This window comes from Natator depressus, chromosome 1 (assembly GCF_965152275.1).
Source record: "Natator depressus isolate rNatDep1 chromosome 1, rNatDep2.hap1, whole genome shotgun sequence".
NCBI classification, from domain to species: domain Eukaryota; kingdom Metazoa; phylum Chordata; order Testudines; family Cheloniidae; genus Natator; species Natator depressus.
The window spans coordinates 33,654,507-33,677,141 of NC_134234.1; the positions used below are offsets into that span (position 1 = coordinate 33,654,507).

At 40.6% G+C, this 22,635-nt stretch overlaps 1 protein-coding gene across 1 annotated transcript in view; it reads left to right on the forward strand.

Annotated features, from left to right (window-relative positions):
* Window positions 1-4,504: 4,504 nt before the first annotated feature.
* The window catches only part of DYNC2H1 (dynein cytoplasmic 2 heavy chain 1), a 389,779-nt gene continuing 371,648 nt past the window's right edge, over window positions 4,505-22,635 (forward strand). The window contains exons 1-10 of the mRNA XM_074957219.1: window positions 4,505-4,760; window positions 8,145-8,315; window positions 9,450-9,585; window positions 9,957-10,075; window positions 10,677-10,821; window positions 13,168-13,400; window positions 13,733-13,867; window positions 13,965-14,078; window positions 14,268-14,379; window positions 14,593-14,717. Of these exons, the coding sequence (XP_074813320.1) occupies window positions 4,563-4,760; window positions 8,145-8,315; window positions 9,450-9,585; window positions 9,957-10,075; window positions 10,677-10,821; window positions 13,168-13,400; window positions 13,733-13,867; window positions 13,965-14,078; window positions 14,268-14,379; window positions 14,593-14,717 (1,488 nt within the window). The 5' untranslated portion in view covers window positions 4,505-4,562. The remainder of the gene's footprint in view (window positions 4,761-8,144; window positions 8,316-9,449; window positions 9,586-9,956; window positions 10,076-10,676; window positions 10,822-13,167; window positions 13,401-13,732; window positions 13,868-13,964; window positions 14,079-14,267; window positions 14,380-14,592; window positions 14,718-22,635) is intronic.

The window sequence follows — 22,635 nt, forward strand, 5'->3', positions numbered from 1 at the left end:
ATTGCGCTAGACAAAGTCATGCAAAAATTTCAAGAATACTGTGATACATCCAAGAATGTATATAAGGTATATAAGAATGTATATAAGGTATATAAGTTTATATGCAGCGTGCAATGGTAAATAAGTTAAGAACCATTGCGCTAGACAAAGTCATGCAAAAATTTCAAGAATACTGTGATACATCCAAGAATGTCATGTAGGAAAGTAACATTTTCTTTACAAGCAACTAGTTTCTGGATCAGATTGTATGGTATTATTCATGTATTTATGTTTTAATTTTTCATGCTTTGATTTATGTCTATGTGGTATCTTGTATTATTTACCTGGAAAATGGTAATGTCAAAAATTTGTTAAAATCACCATCGTGAATGGTGTCTAGTGGTTGTTTAGCAGCCATTTTGGCTACCCTTCTCTTTGGAACATTGGCACCCTTTTGTTTGAGTTTGGTGGTCTTTTGCACAGTGGTAGGTCCAGATCCAGCATCTTGAGGTTGAGGCTGACAATCAGACGAACTTTGACCTGTAAAGTATAAATACCTTTGTCTGTCATTTGTAGAGGGAGGGGGTTCTGGGTTTCATGCCCAGGCAAGCCACTGAGATATTTTGTCCATATACTTACCTTATGTTAAATAAAGCACTTTTTTAGTTTACCTTTTCTTATCCCTTATCCTTATTTGCACTGAGATCAAGTAGGTGATAGATCCTAATTCAGGGACTGCCATACCTGTGACTTCTTTGCCAGGGGTCCATAACATCCTTAATTTCTTCCCCCACATTGATACAGTGTAACAAGATAACCGTTACAGGCCAAGATAACAAAGATAAGTCATGTGAATATGAATATTTAACACATAGGGTTAATTAGAGTCTGACTTATTTGTGGTGTAACTGATAACCAAGTTAAAGCAAGGTTATTGAGAGAAATTGACTTTCCATTGGAAAGAAAAGTGGATATTACAGAAATAGTAAAAACTGTGCTTTCCAAATGAAAGTGTTAGCAAAAAGTGAATAAACAGGAGAGTAACTAATTAAAAATGCATATTAATTGGCAATGAAAACATCAGAAGCAGCAGCAAACAGGCTCCAGATGGTGGAAGCATGGTAACAGTTGAACAGGCCACTGCAGAAGGAACTGTTTGAATAAGATGAAATGGTTGTGTGATCAGAAAGTTAACAAGATTCAGAGACTATAACTCTGAAAAAATCATTTGTGATTTGTATTATTGTTGTTTATTATTTATTTGTATTACACCTGCACTGAGGGGCTTCAATCAAATTCTGAACAGAACCCCACTGTGCTGTAAAAATACAGTAAACAGTCCCTTCTCTGGGAATTTGTCTAGATTGAAGACAGGATACAACAGTTGACTGTAGTAGATAGTAGATGAGATCAACATTAATGCACAAATGTCAAGGCAGATTTTTTAAAATCAACAGGAGAAATAAATGTCTCTCTACTTGTCATTTACCTAGCCTAGCCATTATTATTAATCTCAACCCCTTTTTTTCAGAGGTAAAAGTTTTTTAGCTGGAAAATGGAGTTTTGTGAAAAATGAAGTGGTTTTTTTTGCAAAAATAAATACAATTCTGTTTTTTGTTGAAACCCCATTTTTGTTTTATGAATACTTTTTACAACCCCCCCATTTTTATTGTGGAATATTTTAAACAAAAAAATAAGAATGTTTTAATCAGAATTATTTTTTGCAGAAAAAAACATTTCCTAACCAGCTTTATTTTTTTATTTGCTTTTGTGTGTTATTTTTCCTTTGAGTAGTAACAACATTAACAAAAGTGGGAAGATGTAAAAGTAATGTCATTTGGCATTAGAGAGACAAGATGGGTGAGATAATATCTTTAATTGACACAACTTCTGTTGGTGAGAGAGAAAAGCTTTCAAGCCACACAGACCCCTTCTTCAGGTTTGGGAAAGGTACACCAAGCATCACAGCTAAATGCAAGGTGGAACAGATTGTTTAGCATAAGTAGTTAGCATTCAAGGCAGAGTGGCCCATTAACACCTTTTAGTCATAAGACAAAAAGAGGGGGTTAGTGGATTACAAAATGTCCTAATAAGTTGTCTACACTGGCACTTCCTCAGGAAAACTTTTGTCCTTCGGGGTATTAAAAAAACACTCCCCCCCACCCCAACCACAAAAGTTTTACTGACGAAAAGCGCCAGTGTGAACAGTGCTTTGTAGGAGGGAGTGCTCTCTCCTGCTGACAAACAGCAGCTACACTGCGTGCCTTTTAGCTGCATGACTGTACTGGCACAGCTGTGTCCCTAAAAGCCTCGTAGTGTAGCCATAGCCTAAACTGCACTTAAGTTGTTAAAACTTTTGTCCCTCAGGGATGTGGGGAAAAAAACCCTGAATGACAAAAGGTGCTGGTGTGGAACAGTGCTTTGTCTCCCGCTGATGAAGCTACCATCATAGGTGCTGGAACTAGGGATGCTGCTGCACCCCCTGGCTTGAAGTGGTTTCCATTATATACAGGGTTTACAGTTTGGTTCCATGGCTCTCAGCATCCCCACTATAAAAATTGTTCCAGCACCCCTGGCCAACTCCTGTCGCTGGGGGTGGTTTTTTTTTTGTCGGGGGGAGAGCTTTTTTCCTGGCGACAAAGAGCCAGGGCTCTCCCACTTTTTGAAGTGGATGGACCTGGCCCGTTCACTTTTTGGCAGAGGCCCCAACCCTCAAATTCCTCCCGAGGACCTGCCCCCATGGCCAGGCTGGCAGTTGGATCCCAGCTGGGGAGCCCGGGCAGCTTTGGGTGCCCCAGACCCTCCACCTGCATGGAGTGAGGGCATCGAGAATAGCCTCCGGCCTGTGTCCCCGCCCTGCAGCCCCCACTCTTACCTAGACCCAGCTCCAGCTGCGGGCCTGTGGCCCGGCCATGGGACAGCTGTGGTGAGCCTACAGAGCGGGGACATGGGCCGGGGGCTGCTCTTGACCCCCTCACCCAGGGCAAGTGGACGGTTCGCGGCATGGCTCCCCACAGTTGCCTATGCGGCTCTTACCATGGATGGGTGATGACTCCTCAGTTGGAGCCGGATCCAGGTAAGAGGCAGGAGCAGCTGTGTGGAGTTGCGGGCCCTCCTGCCCTGGGCAGGGGGCCTGTGGGGCAGGGACATGGGCTAGGAGCTGCTCTTGACACCCCTTCCCCACCCCCCAGGCAGGTGGAGGGTCCACGGCTTCCAGCCTGCTCTGGCTTCCAGCTTGGCTGGGGTGTGTGGCCTCGGGCAGAGAGGAGGGGCGGGGGGCCCTGACCCCTCCACTTTTGGGCAGGCTCTGCCGCCTTTGCAAAGAGCGGCTACACTGCGTGCCTTACAGTGGCAAGGCTTTAGTGGCATGCCTGTGGTGCTATAAGCTGCGCAGTGTAGACATAACCACAGTGTCTCTGTTCAGTCCATGATTTTAGTGGCTAGCAGAGTTATGAATTTAAACTACCAGGCTTATTGCAGAGGTGTTAATGGGCCACTCTACCTTGAGCGGTCCCTTAGCATATGCACTAATTACTTATGCTAAATAATCTCTTCCACCTTGCATTTACTTGTGACAGTCAGGGTTGCGTTCCCAGACCTGAAGAAGTGCTCTGTATGGCTCCAGAGTTTGTCTCTCTCACCAACAGAAGTTGGTCTCATAACAGACAGTAAGTACCTCATCCATCTTGTCTCTCCACTATCCTGGGACTGACGTGACTTAGTGGTGGTGTCAAACCAAGTCAGGTGGGGTTACTGGGGCTAGGTAAAAAGAAAAGGAGAACTTGTGGCACCTTAGAGACTAACAAATTTATTTGAGCATAAGCTTTCGTGAGCTACAGCTCACTTCATCGGATGTATACTGTGGAAAATACTAGGTAATCGCTCCTGCATGTAGCACTTTTGTAACAGAGCCGCAGGGGCCGAAAGGCTTGGGTGGGGGAAGTGCGGGGGTGGAGGAGCCAGGGGGCCTGGGGAAGATGGAGACCTAACAGTTTAATGGTGTTGAACAGGCTGCAGACGAAGGCGGGTGACGCAGGGGCTACGGTGGCACTTGTGCAAGGGTGAGGGGCTGCTAGACGGGCAGGGCAGGCCAGGCCAGGCGCGATGGGACGCTGGGGGATCCCAGGGGGGCGGAGGGCGAGGCCGGGCGCTCCCCCACCCCAGCGAGACCTCCAAGACCGCCCGGCCAGTGGGACGGCGGATCTGCGTGCGCGCGCCGCGCCGGGGTCATAGTAGGGCGAGCCCCTCCTCAGGATCCCCCCTCCTTGCCCCTCCCCTGAGGAGCCGGGGCGGGGATCGTATCGGCGCTAGCGGGGAGCGGCTAGCGAGTGCCTATCTTCTCTCCGATCCTCCCCGTTCCCCCAACGTCCGCGACAGGCGCGGCGCGTTCCCGAGAGCCCGGCCGAGCGCGCGAGCGTTCCGCGGTCCCGCGACCGCCATCTTCGGTCGCCATAGTGACGGTTCCTGGCAACCCGGGGACGCCAGGCGGTATTAGGCTTTTCCCCGAGCCTGTCGATGAGCCCCCCTCAGGTACCTGCCACCCCGGGGTGAGCTCTCCTGCCCCGAATCCCCACCCCGCCATCATGTCTCTGGCTGAGGCGGGAGACAAGAGGAAACGCTTCATATCGGTCACCGCAGCAAATTATTTCGGCCTGGCATCGTCGGCCGACCCGTCCAGTGCGCTCGTTGCCAGCCCCCAGCTGGCCAACTTCTTGGACGACGGCAACGAGTTCCTCCTCACTGTGCAGCACTCGGGCACCCAGCTCACCGTGTCCAACAAGGTACGTCCTGGTCCTGGTGTGGGCATCCGTGCACACCACGGGGCCTGGTGTGCAAGACGCCATCCTGGTGAGAGTGTCACACCATGGGCTCTGGTGTGTGACGTGCCCCCCCCGGGTGCCAGAAAGCCTTTGACAAGGTCCCTTACCAAAGTCTCTTAAGCTAACTAAGCTGTCACCAGATCGGATGGAAAGGCCTCTCTTGGATCAGTAGTTAAAAGATAGGAACCAAGGAGTAGGAATAAATGATCAGTTTTCACAAGATAGTCATAAATCATGTGGAAAAGGGGGTGAACGGTGAGATAGCATAATTTGCAGACAATACTTACTCACGCTAGTTGAGACAAAAATTGACAGCAAGGAATTACAAAAGGATCTTGCTAAACAGGGTGACAAAATGGCTATGAAATTCAGTGTAGATAACATGCTGGAAAATATAATCCTAACTATATATACAAAATGAGTCTAATTTATCTGTTACCACTCAAGAAAGAAATGTTGGGATCGTCCTGAATAGTTCTCTCAAAACGTCTTATCAGAGTGCTGTGGTAGTCATCTCATAAAATATAACATTAGAATTGGAAAAGGTGCAGAGAAAGAAGGGCAAAAAAAATTAAGGGTATACAACAACTTCCGTGTGAGGAGAGATTAAAAAGATTGGGACTGTTCAGTTTGAAAAAGAGATGACAAAGAGGCGATATGATAGAGGTCTATACAATCATGAATGGTATGGAGAAAGTGAATAGGGAAGTGTTATTTATCCCATCACATAACATATGAACTAGGGGTCACCGATGAAATTAATAGGCAGCAGGTTTAAAAGAAACAAAAGGAAGTACTTCTTCACACAACGCACAGTCAACCTGTGGAACTAGTTGCCAGGGGATGTTGTGAAGGCCAAAAGTATAGTTTCACAGAGGATAGGTCCATCGGTGGCAATTAGCCAAGATGATCAGGGATGCAACCACATGCTCTGGGTGTCCCTAAACCTGCAACTACCAGATGCTGTGACTAAACAACAGGAGATGGATCACTTGAAATTGTCCTGTTCTGTTCATTCCCTCTGAAGCATCTGGCACAAGCCACTGCAGGATACTGGGCTAGATGGACCATTGGTCTGACCCAATATGGCCGTTCTTATGTTTTTATATTTATATAGACTATGGTCTCTGGTGTGTGACACACCATTCTGGTGTGCATGTCCCTGCACACCATGGGCTCTGGTGTGCGACATGCTGCCCCAGTACTAGGGTGTTTGGAGACCAGGCTGTCTGGTGTGTTACATGCTGTTTCCCTTAAGAGTTCTAGCAGAGACTTAGGTCCTAATGTGTGACACATATACATTCTGTCTCACTGTGAGTGAGTTTGCAGACCACTAGGTCTGGTGTGTGACATGCTGTCTCAGTGTGTACAAAAACCACAAGACTCACTGTACAGTGTTCTGTCTCAGAGGAAACATCTTTGGGGGGAGGGGCATTTTATTATGTCTGTATAGATCATGGGGCTTAGCGTGAAGTGTACTGTCCAGGTGGAAGTGCATGCAGACCATATGATCCAGTATGCGACACATTACTCCTAGGGCTTGTGTAGACCACTGAGCCCAGTGTATGGCATGCTAACTAATGGAAAGCAACTGTGCAGACCAGGGCACCCAGTACACTCTGTGTCCGTGGTGTGCATCATATTGTGTCAGTGCAGGTTTCCATGTAGGTTTTGGGGCTGGGCACATGGTTTGATCTGAATATCTGTGAACATGAGAGACCTAGCTTTTGATGTTCAGAGATACTTGTGTAGAGGTAACACATTTGTATGTAGAGTGCTCTGTTTTATGTAAATTAGGTGCAGTTCCTGCCAACATTGAACTATTGGCGAATTGCCTTTGTTGTCCTCAGTTGCACAAAATTTGGGTACCGCTGACAGAGCATTTAAAGTTAATTTTATCCAGAACATTGCACACTATAATATCTTGAGAAACAAGTAACATACATGATTGTGTAAAAAGGGTGTCTACTGTACTGTACATGAGGAAAAGAAAATGGGGTTACAGAGTTTTGTGCTATATGCAGAATGTCAGTGTTCTGCATGTTATTGCTAACACTTCATTCTTCAGTTTGATTGTAGACCTTTTCCCTCTGTTTTATGATAAGATTTTAGAATAGACAGACAGTTTTATCTCTTCTTGTCTTGTTTTGGTTGGATTGGTAGAAACTTTATGTTATTTAAACACAGGAGTTTCTACCAGGTGGGACGGATTGGGGAGTTGGGGAAGGTTCTCCTCAGTGCAGGGGGAACCATAGCATGTGAATTGAAAATTCTAGTTATTGGACAAAAGATTGAACTTACTATAACCAGAGGCCAACATGAACTATGAGGTGAGGGCCTACTACTGGAGTCCAGAGGCAAACTGCTTGTTGTCAGTGGATCCTGCTGAGATGCTCCATTTTTCATTTAACCTCTGTCTAGTAAGCATCTGATAAATTTGAAACCTCCTTTCCATGATCCTCCTCCGCCTGTTGGAAGGGAGAAAAAGATTTCTTTCCCCTCCTAAACCTAGGCTCTTGGCTGGTGTGCAGAAGCTGGGATCTCTGCTAGTCTACTTTTCTCCAGCCTCTGTTTTATGTGTTTTCTTATGTGAATAGCTTCAGTGCTTGCCTCTGCTACTTGTAGCTTTGCCAACAAGCTGCACTGTGAAATTGACTTGACTCTTGTGTTTCTACTGCTGCCCATCCTGTACTGGGCCACAACATTAAAATTGATGAAATTCATATCAATTTCACTCAGCCATTGCTTGAGGTGTCTATGAGCAGCTGCAAAGGTTTTGGAGCTAGCTGTCTGCAGACTATGAAGATTGCATAGATTCACATTTGGAAAGTTATCTTCAGAATCATGAAGGGTAGAAACTAATTTTTTAAAATGAAAGCTTAAATTCTGCAGCATGTGATATTTTACACTCCACCACTTGCACTCCACCTGCTTGACACTGAAAGGTGGGGGAGTGTACTTTTCAATGCCGGCATAATATAAGTAAAATGGTTACTTGAAGTTAGAACTGGTTTTGGATTTTTTGACAAAATGCTTTTTTATCCAAACCATTCAAACCATTTTTTGCCCAGTTCTGCTTGTAATGCAGAGGCCATTTTAAGTATTTGATTTTGTATTACATTTCAGATTCCTATTCAGCCCAATATAAATATCACATGAAGGTTTGAATTTATAACAAATCAGATATGAACAGAATGTTTATCACAAGTCAAGTAACATGAAATTTTGTAATTAGTTATTTCCTTACTCTAAATTGTATAGAAAGTGCATTTGGGGGAAAAACCATCTTGTGATTTGCAGTTTCTTTCTTTCTTTCTTGAACCTTGTGTTTTTTGATCATTGTAGGTTGAAGCTGGTGATTCAAAAGATAAAGTATTGGTATTCTTTAAGCTGCGACCTGATGTTATTACAGAAGATAATCTTCATAGTAATATTCTTGTGTCATCTATGTTAGATTCACCTATTAATACACTTTATCAAGCAGTACGACAGGTATTTGCACCAGTATTATTAAAGGTGAGTAATATACCATTACAGATATTTTTATACATTAAAAAATGTGTACTTACAGATTACTTTCCTCTATTTTCACTATAAATCTTCCCCATCCCATGTTACTTGTTCTCTGAGATTTATTGTAATTTGCTTTTCTGTTAGCTTTAAAATTAAAATATATACAGAGGTTAAGGAATGAATATTTTATTTCATTTTCAAGTTAAAGGAGGCACCTTACAGCAACCTTTACATAAGTCTGTGTCATTTTTTAAAGTGTGTATCAGATATTGTTTCAAGTTCAATGGCAGGAATACACAAACCACTATAGCTATTTTATATGGTAAATAGGTGTGCTGGATTCCTAAACTGGCTTATTTGACTCTGTTTTCCATTGTGCTGATAGGTTTTGCCTGCTTAAATTCCACCATGTGTCAATAGGAGAAGTGATTACAGAGGGCTAAATTCTCAGAGTTTTGCTTAATTGAGGACTGCAGAATTTGGCACAGGGATTGGAGAGGGTAGCAGTGTATCTTACATGTGAAAATGTAAAAGCTAAACTGAGGATTAATATCTTCTAAAATGATACCTCCTTTTTCTATTTTGTGATAAGGAAGATATTTTCTTTATTCAGTTTTTCACAAACAAAGGAAAATCATGGTTACATTTCTTTATCTTAGCAAAATAAATTTCAGTGTTTCATAGTTTCCAAGCCCCAATTTATTTTCTGTCATATTCTTAGAGTGATTCCAGAAGATTACAATAACCTTCATTATTCATTTTAACCAGTAATTTCCAGCACAGGAGTATATTCCATACCTGGTTGCCTTAATAGAGAATGATGAAAGAATATCTGTTTGCAGCATCCTTTTGAAAATATTAATTCATGTCTTGCAATCAGTTTTTGAGCATGTTTAAATCAGTAAGGAGTTTTTTTCAAAAAAATGATTGGCATGATATGGTTCAATGTTTTGATTTGTACAACCTGTAAAAGAGTAAGATGTCCTTCCCTGAATTTAAGTACATTCCCTGTTCTCTTCCCCCCATCAAATGAATAATTGTTATTCCTCAATTATTTATTTTTGAAAAAAAAGCAGATAATAGGAAAATGATAAAGAGTTCTAACATGATTTTTATTGCTTGGAATCTTTGTTGTAGGATGAGAAATGGAGTAGGGAGTTTGATCCCAAACTCCAGAATCTTCTGAGTGAGCTAGAGATAGGTTTGGGCACTGTCCTCAGAAGATCAGATCCTAATTACTCAGGAACCAAATTCCGTGAAGATGATGTGCGCGGTGTGTACTACAATTACTTATTTTACAACACAATTGAAATTAAAAATTGAATATTTCATTAGAGTTGTGAATTCATGTCTCTGTCACTGTGATGTGAGTGGTTCAAGAACCTAAATAAAACAGAATAGACCTAGAAAGGTTGTGAATACTCTTAGCAGTTAGGAATTGAGGGCACCCACTGTCTAGCAGGATTGAGTGTATGGTGCCTTAATATTAAGCTGGTATCACACCTAGACCCAAAAGTTGAAGCAGAATTATATAATACAGAGGTAAAACTTTCCATTTTAAAGTGTGTTTTGCTTAAAGATATTTTGTTATTATGCATTATATCTGAATAATGTATTTAAGTGATTTCTGTTTTGTATTTGCAGCAATACTTACACCAAATGATGAGTTTCAGTTCTGGATAGAGCGTGCTCATCGTGGAAGTAAATCATGTAGCAAAGAGAGAGCCTCTCATTTTAAAGATCTGTTTGAAGTAATTGCAAGAGTATGTTTTTTCTTTTATTTATTCAGTGACGTATTTATATCAAACTTAGTAAACAATTTACTCAACTTGTGAAATGGTATGAGATGTTCAGAAGTACAAAATCTGGGGCAAAATTCTTCTTGCAGTTTCTCTTCTCCAGCTCCCACTGACTTTAGTGGGGGTTGCTCAAGTTTAATTCAGAGCAGAGTGTGGCCCCTTCAATCCTAAAATTAGTCTTAAAGAGATTAATATTAATAAAGGAATGGTAAGAAGATTGTCAGCTGAAAATGGGATGACGATAAATAATAAAAAAATAAACTAACACACAAGATGATGATTATGGACTCTGCCCTGCAAAGTGTTAAGCACTCGAATCATTCTACTCACATGAATAGTCCCACAGAAGTCAGTGAGACTATTCACATGAATAAAGTTACTCACATCCTTATTTTTTTTGCAGGATTGTGCCTTATATTTTTAAGTTAAAATGAAGACCTGACATATCTGTAAACAAGAAAATGCCTCAGTTAACAAACATATTTGAATATATTCTAAAGAATGTAAATATTTCTCATCCATCAGTAGCACAATCATGTTATGTTAAAATGTATTTTATTTCTAGGATTATTACAATTTGGATAGTCTCTCTTTATTTGAAGTTGTGGACTTAGTGGAGACTACGCGGGATACTGTTGATGATGTATGGAGACAAACAGAACATGATCCCTTTCCACAGCCACGCATGCAAAATCTTTTGGATGTCATAGGTAAAACTGCGGGTAGAAATGATCACACATTTTCAAATCAACAGGTCTGGATAACATACACCCAGGAGTCTTAAAGGAACTAGCTGAGGAGCTCTCTGAACCACTAACGTTAATTTTAACAAACCATGGAAAATTGGGGAAAATCCAAAGGATTGGAGGACTGGCAAAATAGTTCCACTATTTAAAAAGAATAAAAGGGATGACCCATGGAACTGTTGACTGATTAATCTGATGTCGTTCCCAAGCAAAATAATCTGGGACTATCAACAAAGAATTGGAGGCTAAAAATATAATTAATACCAGTCAATATATTTTCATGAAAAGCAGGTATTGTCAAACCTGTTATCTTGGCAACTGTGTTGACATAGTATTCTTGGATTTCTCTAAGGCATTTGACTCAGTATCACATGACATTTTGACCAAAAAACTTGCATTATATGGAACCAATGGAGCACATATTGGATGGATTAAAACCTGGGTTACTGACAGCTCTCAAAATGTGGTTGTTAATGGGGAGAAAATCAGTGAGCAGGGCCATTTCTAGTGGGGTCCCTCAGGGATAAGTTCTTGGTCCAATGCTATTCAATATTTTTTATCAAAGATTTAGATGATATACAATCTTTGCTGGTAAACTTTACATATGACATGAAGACTGGTAGGGTAGTAAATCAAGAGAAAGGCAGGTTATGGTTACGGAGTTATCTGAGACTGATTAAATGGTCACAAGCCAACAAAATGCATTTTAAAACAGCTAAATGCAAGGTAATACATCTGGGAGCAAAGAATGAAGGCAACACCTTCAGGATGGGAGACTCTCTTGGAGAGCATTGTGGATATCCATGTCATCATGAGTTGTTAGTGCAATACTGTGGCAAAAAGGGCTAGTATGATCTTTGGTTTTATAAATAGGAGAATATCAAGTAGAAATAGGGAAGTGACCTTGCCTCTGTACACACAGCATTGGTAAGACCAATACTAGACTACTGTGTTCAGTTCTCCACACTTCAAGAAAGATGTGGAAAGACTGGAGAGCCTTACAGAAAAAGGCATAACAAGATCCATTGGGTAGAAGTTGAAGTTAGGCAAATTCAACCTTGAAATAAGTCTCAATTTCCTAACAGTCAGGGTAATTAAACATTGGAACAACTTATTCGGGGAGGTGGTGGACTCACCGTTGCTTGGAGTCCTTAAAATGAGATTAGATATCGTTCTGAAATGTGTGCTTTAATTCAGCTTCTGTGGAAAATTCTACAGCCTATGCATGTAGGGGTCAGGCTGGATGGTCATAGTGGTCTCTTTTGGCCTGGCAGTCTATGAATCTTCATTTCATTCCTCCCTTCATAGGCCATGGAGAGGATGGGAAGCTCTGCATTGTCCTCAACATGCTCATAACACATGCAACTGTGTATTAAGACAATGACTATAATCAAGTCTCTTGCTTCAAGGCTTCACCCTGCAGAGGTTAGGAAGGGCTTTATATCCTCCCAGTGCACAACTGGCCAAATATATTCTGGGTTTTGGGTTTTTTTAACCTTGCTCTGAAGCATTAGGGATTGATCATAGCTGGAGTCAGAACGCCAGATGGGGTAGATCATTACTGTGAAGTGGCATAGAGAATTCTCATTTTTTGGTACAGTATTTCGCTTGTGTGTCTTGCTTACCTGCTCAGGGTTCAACTGATCTCCAGATTTGGGGATGGGAAGGAATTTCCTCCCAGGGCAGGTTGGCATGTATATTGGATTTTGTTTTTGTTTTTGCCTTCCTCTGCAGCATAGAGCCTGGATCACTTGCTAGGATTATCTGGACATTGCAGGGGCCTCAGGCATTTGTGGCACCCTGACCTCAGTCTCTTCTGTTCTCTGCCTGTGGCATACAACAGTTTAGTTTTCTGAGGACTAAAATGCTTCAATCTAATCCAAGTTTTTGGACTCAACACGGGCAAATGAGCAAAATTTATTTGGCTTTGATATACAGGTCATACTAGATGATCTAATGATCTCTTCTGGCCTAAAACTCTATGAAAACTATAAAATCTGTTAAAATACAGCCTACTGAAAAGTGAGACTTTTATTTTTAAATATGTTGTCTTACATAATATGTATATAATTTAATTTATTAAGGATTCCAGTTCTGTAGCTCTTATTCATGAGCAAAGGATTGCAGAATCAGGCACTAAGTGAATAGTTGTTTGTTTATGAGATTTGCATTTAGTATCAAAATATCTCTTCAATAGCTTTTAAAAATGGAAATGTACTGTGGTGAGGAAGATAAAGAAAGGATTTTAAACATACTTGTTATATTTGGTTATATTTATATACTTTGTTGTATGTTTTTATACTGTTTTAGGAGGCTCTCTTGGTAGGTTTGTTCAGAAAAAAATGGAAACTTTGAATCTGTGGGAGGATGCTTTTCACATTGTGAAAGAAAATCTGAAGGCTGGTATCATGATTTGTGAACAGTGGGTAGTTGCCTGTGATCACCTAACTGGACAACTATGGCAACGGTATACACCATATCCATGGAAAAGTGAGAAATATGTTCCTGAAACATTAGACAAACTTGGCAAACGTCTTGATGAGGTACGAGTTTGGTGAATTTTGATTTGTTTTTGTTGGAAACAAAACTACAGAGGTTTTTTTTAGTTGTAAATAAAACTAATAATGTGTAATATTTTGCATCATTTTTATAATCAGAGTACGGTTTAATACACATATTTGGGTTTAACGTTTATTTGACTGTAGCTCATTGCGAAGGAAGGTTTATTTGTGATGGGGTGGTATGGTACAGATGGGGGAGTTTGTACTGTGTATTGCGTTTCTTGCTTTTAATATAAGTTATGTGCCCAAGCATCATGATGCTGGGCATATAAAAATCCCATTACAATAAATGAAATACTACTTTTTTGTTTTAGGTGCTGACTATTAGAACGCTTCATGAAAAACTTGCATATTTTTTACCAATGGGGGAACAACAAACATTGCACCTTGCTCAGGTGTTTGAACCCTTTGCTTGCCTGAATCCTGTGCACTATAACCCCTACACAGAGGTATAATGTTTATTTTTATTTTTCTATTCATAATTTCTGTGACTTTATTGTGAGTATTAACATATCTCAAACTAACTCAGCTATTCATTATCTCCAGCCTTTATGGAGAGCTGCAGTGTCTCAATATGAGAGAATTGTTGCACCAGTGGAACAGAAAATAGCAAGCAAACTGAAAACATTTATTTCAGAAATTCAAGACAGTCCTCAACAGGTAAAAATATTTTTATAACACAAAGGCTTTACTATGTATCAGGTTGCAGAATTCTCAAATAGTCATTTTAAAACAAAGAAATAGTTATTTATGATCACATATAGGATTTATGAACAGTGGTGCCTAAGAATGTGTTTCAGTTTATTGAGTAGAAATAACCTTTTTTCTTTACATTATTTCTTATGCTAGCTGCTTCAAGCATTTCAGAAATATAAGGAACTGGTAAAACGCCCAAGCATTAGCAAAGAATTGCTTTTTGAAAGGGAAACTTTGTTAGCAAGACTTCAGGACTCTGTCAAAGGTAAAAGTGTATCATAGAGAATTCAAAATCAATATGTACTTTTGGAAATGTTTTAATTGCTCTCTACTTTGTCTGTTTTCTTTTGGGAGTAGTATTTTGCAACACATTTTTTTGGTAAGAGACTAGTATGTTGTTTGTAGCTATAATACATTATTGCTAACTGGTTCTGTTGCTTTGTGGGTCTAACATGAACAGTTTGTTTGATTGATACAGATTTTCGAACAGACTTTGAAGCTCGATGTCATGGTGTTCCTGGTGATGTATCTGGGCCACTTTCAGGCAAAAATCTTTCTGAAGTTGTCAATAATATTGTTTGGGTGCGGCAGCTGCAGTTGAAGGTAATAGTTTAAATTCTTCTTGAGACACTGCATACTGACTTCTCAGTAAAAAATGTGGCATAAAAGACTTCAGGGGTACTCAACATTTGCAACACTTGTTGACTTCACTGGAGTTAAAGGTTCAAAGCTCCTCTTCAGTAGGACTCTTGCTAAACAGTTTTTCATTTGTTCAACACGCAAAAATTATTTCTTGGATACATAATACTTGAAAAACCTCTTATGTTTTAAAAACGGTTTATTACAAAATATTTTAGAGTATTACAAAAACTGGGAAAGACCAGAATTCTACAGTGGTGGTAGACACTGTGGCTCAGATTGCTTCCCCAAGTGTGCACATGTGGTTTCCATAAAAGGCTTACAATGAGCCAGATTGTGACCCACTTACTCTGAGTAGCGAGTAGTAACTCATGAATAGTCCTTCAGAAATCAGTGGTATTTCTCGTGTGAATAAGTGCTCACCAGTGCAAGCAAGGGGTTCCCAGTATCATATTAAAAAGCAGAATTGTTGGTTCTTTGTCATAAAGTCAGGGTGCTGTACATTAGTGTTTTCTGCTTCACGACTGGGTGGGTTAAGGGTATTTGCTCAGTTATAATTTCCTGCCTTTGATTAGTTTGTATTCACACAATAATATCAAACAATATCTGTGCCTTGCTATCATCACATTTATAATTTATTATATAAATGGGTTTCTGAGATTAAAGAAATGCTTTTAGGTGTTCAGTATGTAACATATTTAAGTGCAAAAAACCCAGGAGTACTTGTGGCACCTTATAGAGTAACAAATTTATTAGAGCATAAGCTTTTGTGGGCTACAGCCCACTTCATCGGATGCATAGAGAAGATATATATACACACAGAGAAGGTGGAAGTTGCCATACAAACTGTAAGAGTCTAATTAAGATGAGCTATTATCAGCAGGAGAAAAAAACTTCTGTAGTGATAATCCAGATGGCCCATTTAGACAGTTGAATAAGGAAAAGGCAGGTAGAAATAGATTAGTTGAATGGAAAGATTTGTACAGATTCATACGCTAGATTCACATGTCCTGATGAATTTGACTTTAGAGGAAACATTTCAAGTTTTTAGATATTCTAAAATCGAACTCAGAAGGTAGCATCTGTTATAACATATGCACCATCACTTCTTTATACATACACTTATGTTTTTGCCAATGGCATACTTTTGGTTTTTGAGAAAGGCTTACTTGCTCTGCTTTCCTTCTAAAAACACCAGAGCCATTTTAGTATTTTAAACTTTTTACTTAAATTGCAGTTTGTGACAGAATTATGAGAATAGGCACTTTTTTTAAACATACATGCCATAAAAAAGTATTTTTAAAAGTGATGGGAAAAAGTGTTCAGACCTTCTGAATATTTCCTTATGCTTTTGGCACTCAGTTGAAATTCATCTTCTCATTTTCTTAAGATCCTGGGAGAAACACTGCTTCCTAATATATTTGACTGTATAATAGATACCTCATTCTGGCTTACTGAGATGAATCTATCAACATAATTATCTTGAGAGAGAGAGTTTATACTGATTTACCAAATTCAGATTAACCAAAGCTTTGTAATGTCATCCATGATAGTATTGTAATCTTCTTTGTGCTCCAGGTCCCCCAATCCAGGGCACACTAACTAACAAGGCACCAGCTGGCTTCAAAGAGGCTGTGTTCTTTTCTAACCAAAAAGCACAATAAAGAGGATGCTAGATAGCTTTCTGGACTATCCAGTTGCTGGCCTGTCTCCCCCAGCCCAAGAAGGACTCATGCTACACCCAAAAGTCTATTCAGGTCCTTCCTTCAGGGCAGTTTTATTCTTCAAATAAAAAAAACTTGCAAAGTACCACAAAATTTTTCAAGTGTCCTCTGCATAGTGCCATTCTTGGGACTTTTGCTGATTAGTACAGCAAGATGGTAGAAGCTTCTGGTAGCAGTGCCCGACAGGTGCCCATGCTCCCCCATCCTCCCCGTTTGGCGCTTGAGGGTGTTCTAAGAGCATGAATATATAGGAGCTGTGGTGCCACTGCAGCCTCAGTTCTTTCCAACAGCAGCAGCGAAAGGATGTGAACCATTGGATCTCAAAGGTGTATTGATTGGTAGTGCCTTCATATTAGTTTCTTGCTGTTAGTAGTTTAGTTAGTAGTCTATACTTAGTTTTAGGATAAATTAGGCAAGATTTAGATTACATCATAGTTTTAAGGTATAGTTCTATAGTTCAGTGTGGATGATCCCAGTATGAAGAAACATGGCTTCAGGTGGTGCACATCTTTCCCAGCAGTCCTCTTTGCGTCTGACATACATGTTCAGTGTTTAAAGTGTTTGGGGGAGAACCTTTCCCCAGCATGTTGTGCTACCTGTAATACTTTCACACCTCAGGCCCAGAAGGAAAGACAAAATAGTCTTCAGGCCCAGCACTTAATTTTTAATGAAAGAGGTTCCGGGGCTCAGGTGACTTTTTTACATTCATAACTGATGCAGCAAACCCAGAGGGGCTATGAACCCTCAAGCTTAGTGGTGCCAGGGCTCAGCCCTGGCAAGCCCTGGCACAAATTAAGCACTGTTTAGGCTCTTTTATTACAGGAGGCTTTGTCTGTCAAGCCTCTGGGATCTGAGAACTCTGAAGGATCTGAAAATAAGGATAGGAGACTTGAATCAGCTCTGAGTACATCTATATCCCAGAAAATTGCAAGAATGAAGGCTTCCATCTTGGCACTGAGCTCCAGTTCCAGATTGGCAGATCTGACTGTTCCTAAGCCTTTGGATCTGACTCCAAAATTAATACCCATTTCAGACAGTCATCCTATGGGTCCAAATAACTTATTAGAACTGGCTGCCCCATTTCAGAGGAAACGGAAAGCTAAATTAAGACATATACCTGGTAGTACGTCAGACCTTTCACATGCGAATCTGAGACCAAAGGATGGTAGATCTGTAGATCCATTCTAGAAATACGGATCTGAAGGAAAGATCATCTGATCTGAACACATCAGTTCAGCAGCATACTTTAACTGTCAGGGTACAGATTCACTTGGACTCACATCTACTAACAGATCTGGCTATTTCTTATGGTTCTCATGATAAAAGACTGAGGTGGGACACCAAGCATGGAGATTCTCCAGTCTCTCTTCCACCACCTAAGATTCCATCTTTAAGAAGAGATTTGTCACCATGCTACATGACCCAGATCCCCACAGTGGTCATTTCACCTGCTGCTTCAATATTGGATCTGGGATGGGATCTGCAATCAGATATAGAGCTGGATCCAACAAGCAAGAGTATGATCTGACCAGTTTCAGATCAGAATTTCCCTCCATGGCACCCTATGTTCCAAACAAGGTATGTGAGACAGTATTGGGGTGAATGGCAGGATTGGCATATACTGCCTTGGATGCCTGGGACATATCGGCCAACTCCTACTTACCACTATCACTCCAGGAAGCATGAATCTTCGTAGCCACTACATCTTTAACTGGAACTGATGGATCTGAGGGTTGTGGATCTGAGGGGTAAGGATCTGACACTTAGAGAATGTTCCCAATCCTTACCACAGGAGACATTATTTGAGGAGGAGCATCAGACAACATCTTTTCTACAGGAATTCAACAAAAAGATATGGAAAATGTGGATGTAGTTACAGCAATGTCTCCTTCTTAGGACAGCGTTCAATTTCATAAGCTAGTGGATAGGATGGCATCAACTTTAATATTACATCAGTAGCTTTGAAAGGAGCCACATGTCCAATATTTTGTGTTCTATTGCAAAGAGTAAGGTGTCATTGCCTATATTGGAAGGTCTCTGGCAACCAGAAAATCTTCTTGGTCAAATCCATCTTCATGTCAATCAGTTTAAAAAAAGGTAGATAAATTATATCAGGTCTCACAGGAAGGGTTTTTCTGTTTTCACGTGCACCTTCAAACCAATTCTCTTGTGGTAGCAGCATCAGGTCAAAGATCCAGGTCAGGTCTTCAGCACTTGACTCCTTATGACAAAGAAGGAAAAAAGTTGGACTCTCTAAGAAGAATTTTTTTTGGCGCTTTCTTTAAACATGCATGTGGTCGATATCACGCAGTAATGTCCAGATATCAATTTCACTTGTGGGAGAAGATCTGTCTTAACCAAGAACCTCCCAGAGGACTAGAGGAGATTAACAACAGCTCTCATTATGAAAGGCCAACATGTGGTGAAACATGCCCTTAGGCCGTCATTTTATGTTTTTGACATTGCATCAAGATCTGTGGTTTTAGTGATACTCTCCACAGACATGCCTAGCTACAATCCTCATATTTGCCTATGGAAAGAAAGACAAAAATGAGGATTTACCTTTTGAAGGAGATGGATTATTTTTAGTGCAAAAACTGATACAGTGCTGGAGAGAATGAAGGAAGTAAGCTCACCTGTGAGATCTTGGGGGTTATTACCTCTTTTTTGTAGAAAGACATCTGTATCTATCTTCAGATATACTAGACAATATGTTCTATCTTCGTTCCCTTCTTCTTCTTAAACCTATGAGAGGCAGCCTTATTATCAACACTGAAAACAGACATCCTCTAAAATGCAGGAGAGGAAAAAAATCCCACAAGCTCAGGACAAGGATGAAGAACTCCTTGATTACATTTTTCTTGCCTCTCATCAGCCTGCAGGTTTGATGTGATGAATGAGAGCTTCAAACCAATTTCAATAAATACTACCCATATTTTCAGAAACTCTGTCTCTCATTTGTACAGTGCATGGTCAAATATCACCTCAGACAGATGGGTTTTAAATAAAATAAAAGCATTCTATATCATCCAATTCATATTCCTTCCTCCATGCAACTCCTCTCACTTTCCTTACATAAGAACAGCCATGCTGAGTCAGGTCAAAGGTCCATAAAATCATGGAATCAAAGAATAGTAGGACTGGATGGGACTTTGAGAGATCTTCAAGTCCAGTCACCTGCACTCAAGGCAGGACAAAGTATTATATCTATCCCAGTATCCATCTGGCTCAGTATCCTGTCTTCTGACAATGGCCAATGCCAGGTGTTTCAGAGGGAATGAAGAGAACAGGCAATGATCAAGTGATCCATCTGCTATCCACTATCTTTTCAGGGACCCTTCTCACGAGAACTTGTTAAGGGTAGAAGCCCAAGCTCTACTGCAAGCAAGGGCTGCAGAAGAAATTCCTTTAGATTCCAGGCACAAGGGATTTTATTCATGCTATTTTCTAATCCCCTAAAAAGAATGGAGGCCTCAGACCAATTCTAGACCTCAGAGCTTTAAGCATGTTCATCAGGAAGTTTCAATTCAGGATGGTGAGTATGGCATTAATTATTCCCTCCCTGTCCACTTTTTTGAATTACTTTGGTGATCTCAATCTCAAAGATTCATCTTTCAGTAAGAACCTCATATTGAAAATATCCCTGTTTTTCTATTGGTTCTATTGGTTTCCAGTACAGAGTCCTACTGTGGGGCCTTTCAGCCACACCCAATGTCTTTACCAAATGCATGGCTCTGGTAGCAGCATATCTGAGAAGACAGGAAATTTTTGTATTTCTGTACTGCAACAATTTGGCTTCTGAAGGCTTTCTCAAAAGAAGAATTACAGAAAGCCATTTTGGTCATTCATTCTTTATTTGTAACCTCTGGTCTTCTCATGAACGAAAAAGAGTCTCTTCTCACACTATCACAGAAGATTCCATTCATTGGTGTGATTCTCAACTCCATAAAAGGAAGAGGTTTTAAAAATTAAAAACTAACATATGCTTCAATATCCCTTTCAAAAGGTATGAGAGTAGCAGCCGTGTTATTTGCAAAAAGAAAAGGAGTACTTGTGGCACCTTAGAGACTAACAAATTTATTTGAGCATAAGCTTTCGTGAGCTACAGCTCACTTCATCGGATGCATTCAGGTAGTTTATCTAATGGCATCCATGACCTATGTGCCTCCATATGCCAGGCTCAGAATGAGACCTTCAGCACTAACTACTAAGGAATTTCAGATCCATTATGAACAGTATGCAAAAAGAAAAGGAGTACTAGTGGCACCTTAGAGACTAACCAATTTATTTGAGCATAAGCTTTCGTGAGCTACAGCTCACTTCATCAGATGCATCACTTCATTGAATGTAGCTCACGAAAGCTTATGCTCAAATAAATTGGTTAGTCTCTAAGGTGCCACTAGTACTCCCTTTCTTTTTGCGAATACAGACTAACACGGCTGCTACTCTGAAACCTGTCATTAAGTATGCAAAAAGTACTCACTGTTCTGAAGAAGGTTTTTCTCTCTCTAAGATGGTGGCTGGAACCTTAAAATGTCCTCAAGGGAGTTTTGTTCAACCCACCTTCTCCACTTTTAATAATACCTACAAGGTGAGGAGCGCATCTTTGCAATTTGTACATTCAAGGCCTTTGGAACGACAAAGAATCTCTGTTGCACATAAATGTATTCAAAACAGAGGGCAGTCCGACTCAGAGTATTTCTCTCACAGTTGTCAAATGTGGTAATTCAAGGGGCCACAGACAACTTGTCAATAGTATATTATGTGAACAAGCAAGAAGGAACTCTATTGTCTCAACTTTGCAAAGAGACAATACAACTTCGGGATTGGTGTATCCAGCATAATATATACCCTGTTGCCCTACATGTAGTGAGTCAATATAATGTGATTGCAGATTGACTGAGCAGAGATTCTTCGCAGATGCAAGAATGGACTCCAAAAGATTTGGGGATTCAGGATATTTTCAGTCTTTGGGATTTCCGAACATAGACCTATTTGCGACTAAATTCCATACAAAATGTCCCCATTTCTGCTCAAGAGCAGGCTCAAACAGACTTCAATGACAGATGCATTTCTCCTGGATTGTGGAGAGGGTTTGATAAATGCATTTCCTCCCATTTCCCCTCATTCCCAGAGTCCTAAAGAAAAGAAGACAAGGTTCAGCTAGGGTGATTCTCAGTGATGCAGTAAAAAGAAAAGGAGTACTTGTGGCACCTTGATCCAGTGTGGCCGAGATAATGGTACACTGAGTTACTCTGTTTATCCAAGGGGAATCACAAAATTCTCCTGTTATCAATGGATTTGCTACCCTAGCAGTGGGGGAGGGTCTTCCATCTGTTACCCCAAGAACAGACTCAGGGGTCCCAGAGTAGCCTTTCTGTTGCTTATTTCTGGGTACCCCAAATGTTAACCTATTATTCTGTCCCTGCAGGGTGAAAGGAGGGGGCCTGTCCTAGTGAAATTGCCAGGGTTTACCAAAGATTTCCCTATGCTCTTCAGGAAACCTTTCAGAACAGACTATATCTATTCTCCCTTGGGAGGACATGGATACAACCTTCCGCTCAGAGGATTGACACCCAGGCAATACTTTTCTAAAACAAAGTGTTTTCTTTATTTAATGTAACCAATCTTTCCTAGTACAATTAATCTAAACCTGAATTAAAACATAAATACCTTAATACAGGTATACAAGTTAGAGTGCCCAATACTGTAATGTAATACAGTTGGAATGGCTTAAGTGATTATGTTCTGCACATGGTGATCAGTCATATGCAGGACACTGAAAACAATCTTAATAAATTCTAAACTTTATACATAGTAATAAACATACAAAGACAGACCTCCAACTTTATTATCCCAAGCATACACATTAATTAACCGTTTTTTTTATTCTATATCCTATACTATGATTGGCATGTTCACTTTCCACCGGCTTCTGTCTCCCTCTGTTCTGTCAGGGTCCTTCTGCTGTGACCCAGCAACACCGCTGCTGCTGCCACCCTGCAGTTGCTTCTTCCTTCCGGGTCTTCTTCCTTGCTGTTCTTTGCTCTTTTAGGTTTCTATGATCTTCTCTTTCTTCTCCTGCTCCAACCTTTGCCTGCCTGCTCTCTGCCATATATACAGTTGTTGGCCTGTTCTGATTAGCTTATTTTTCAATC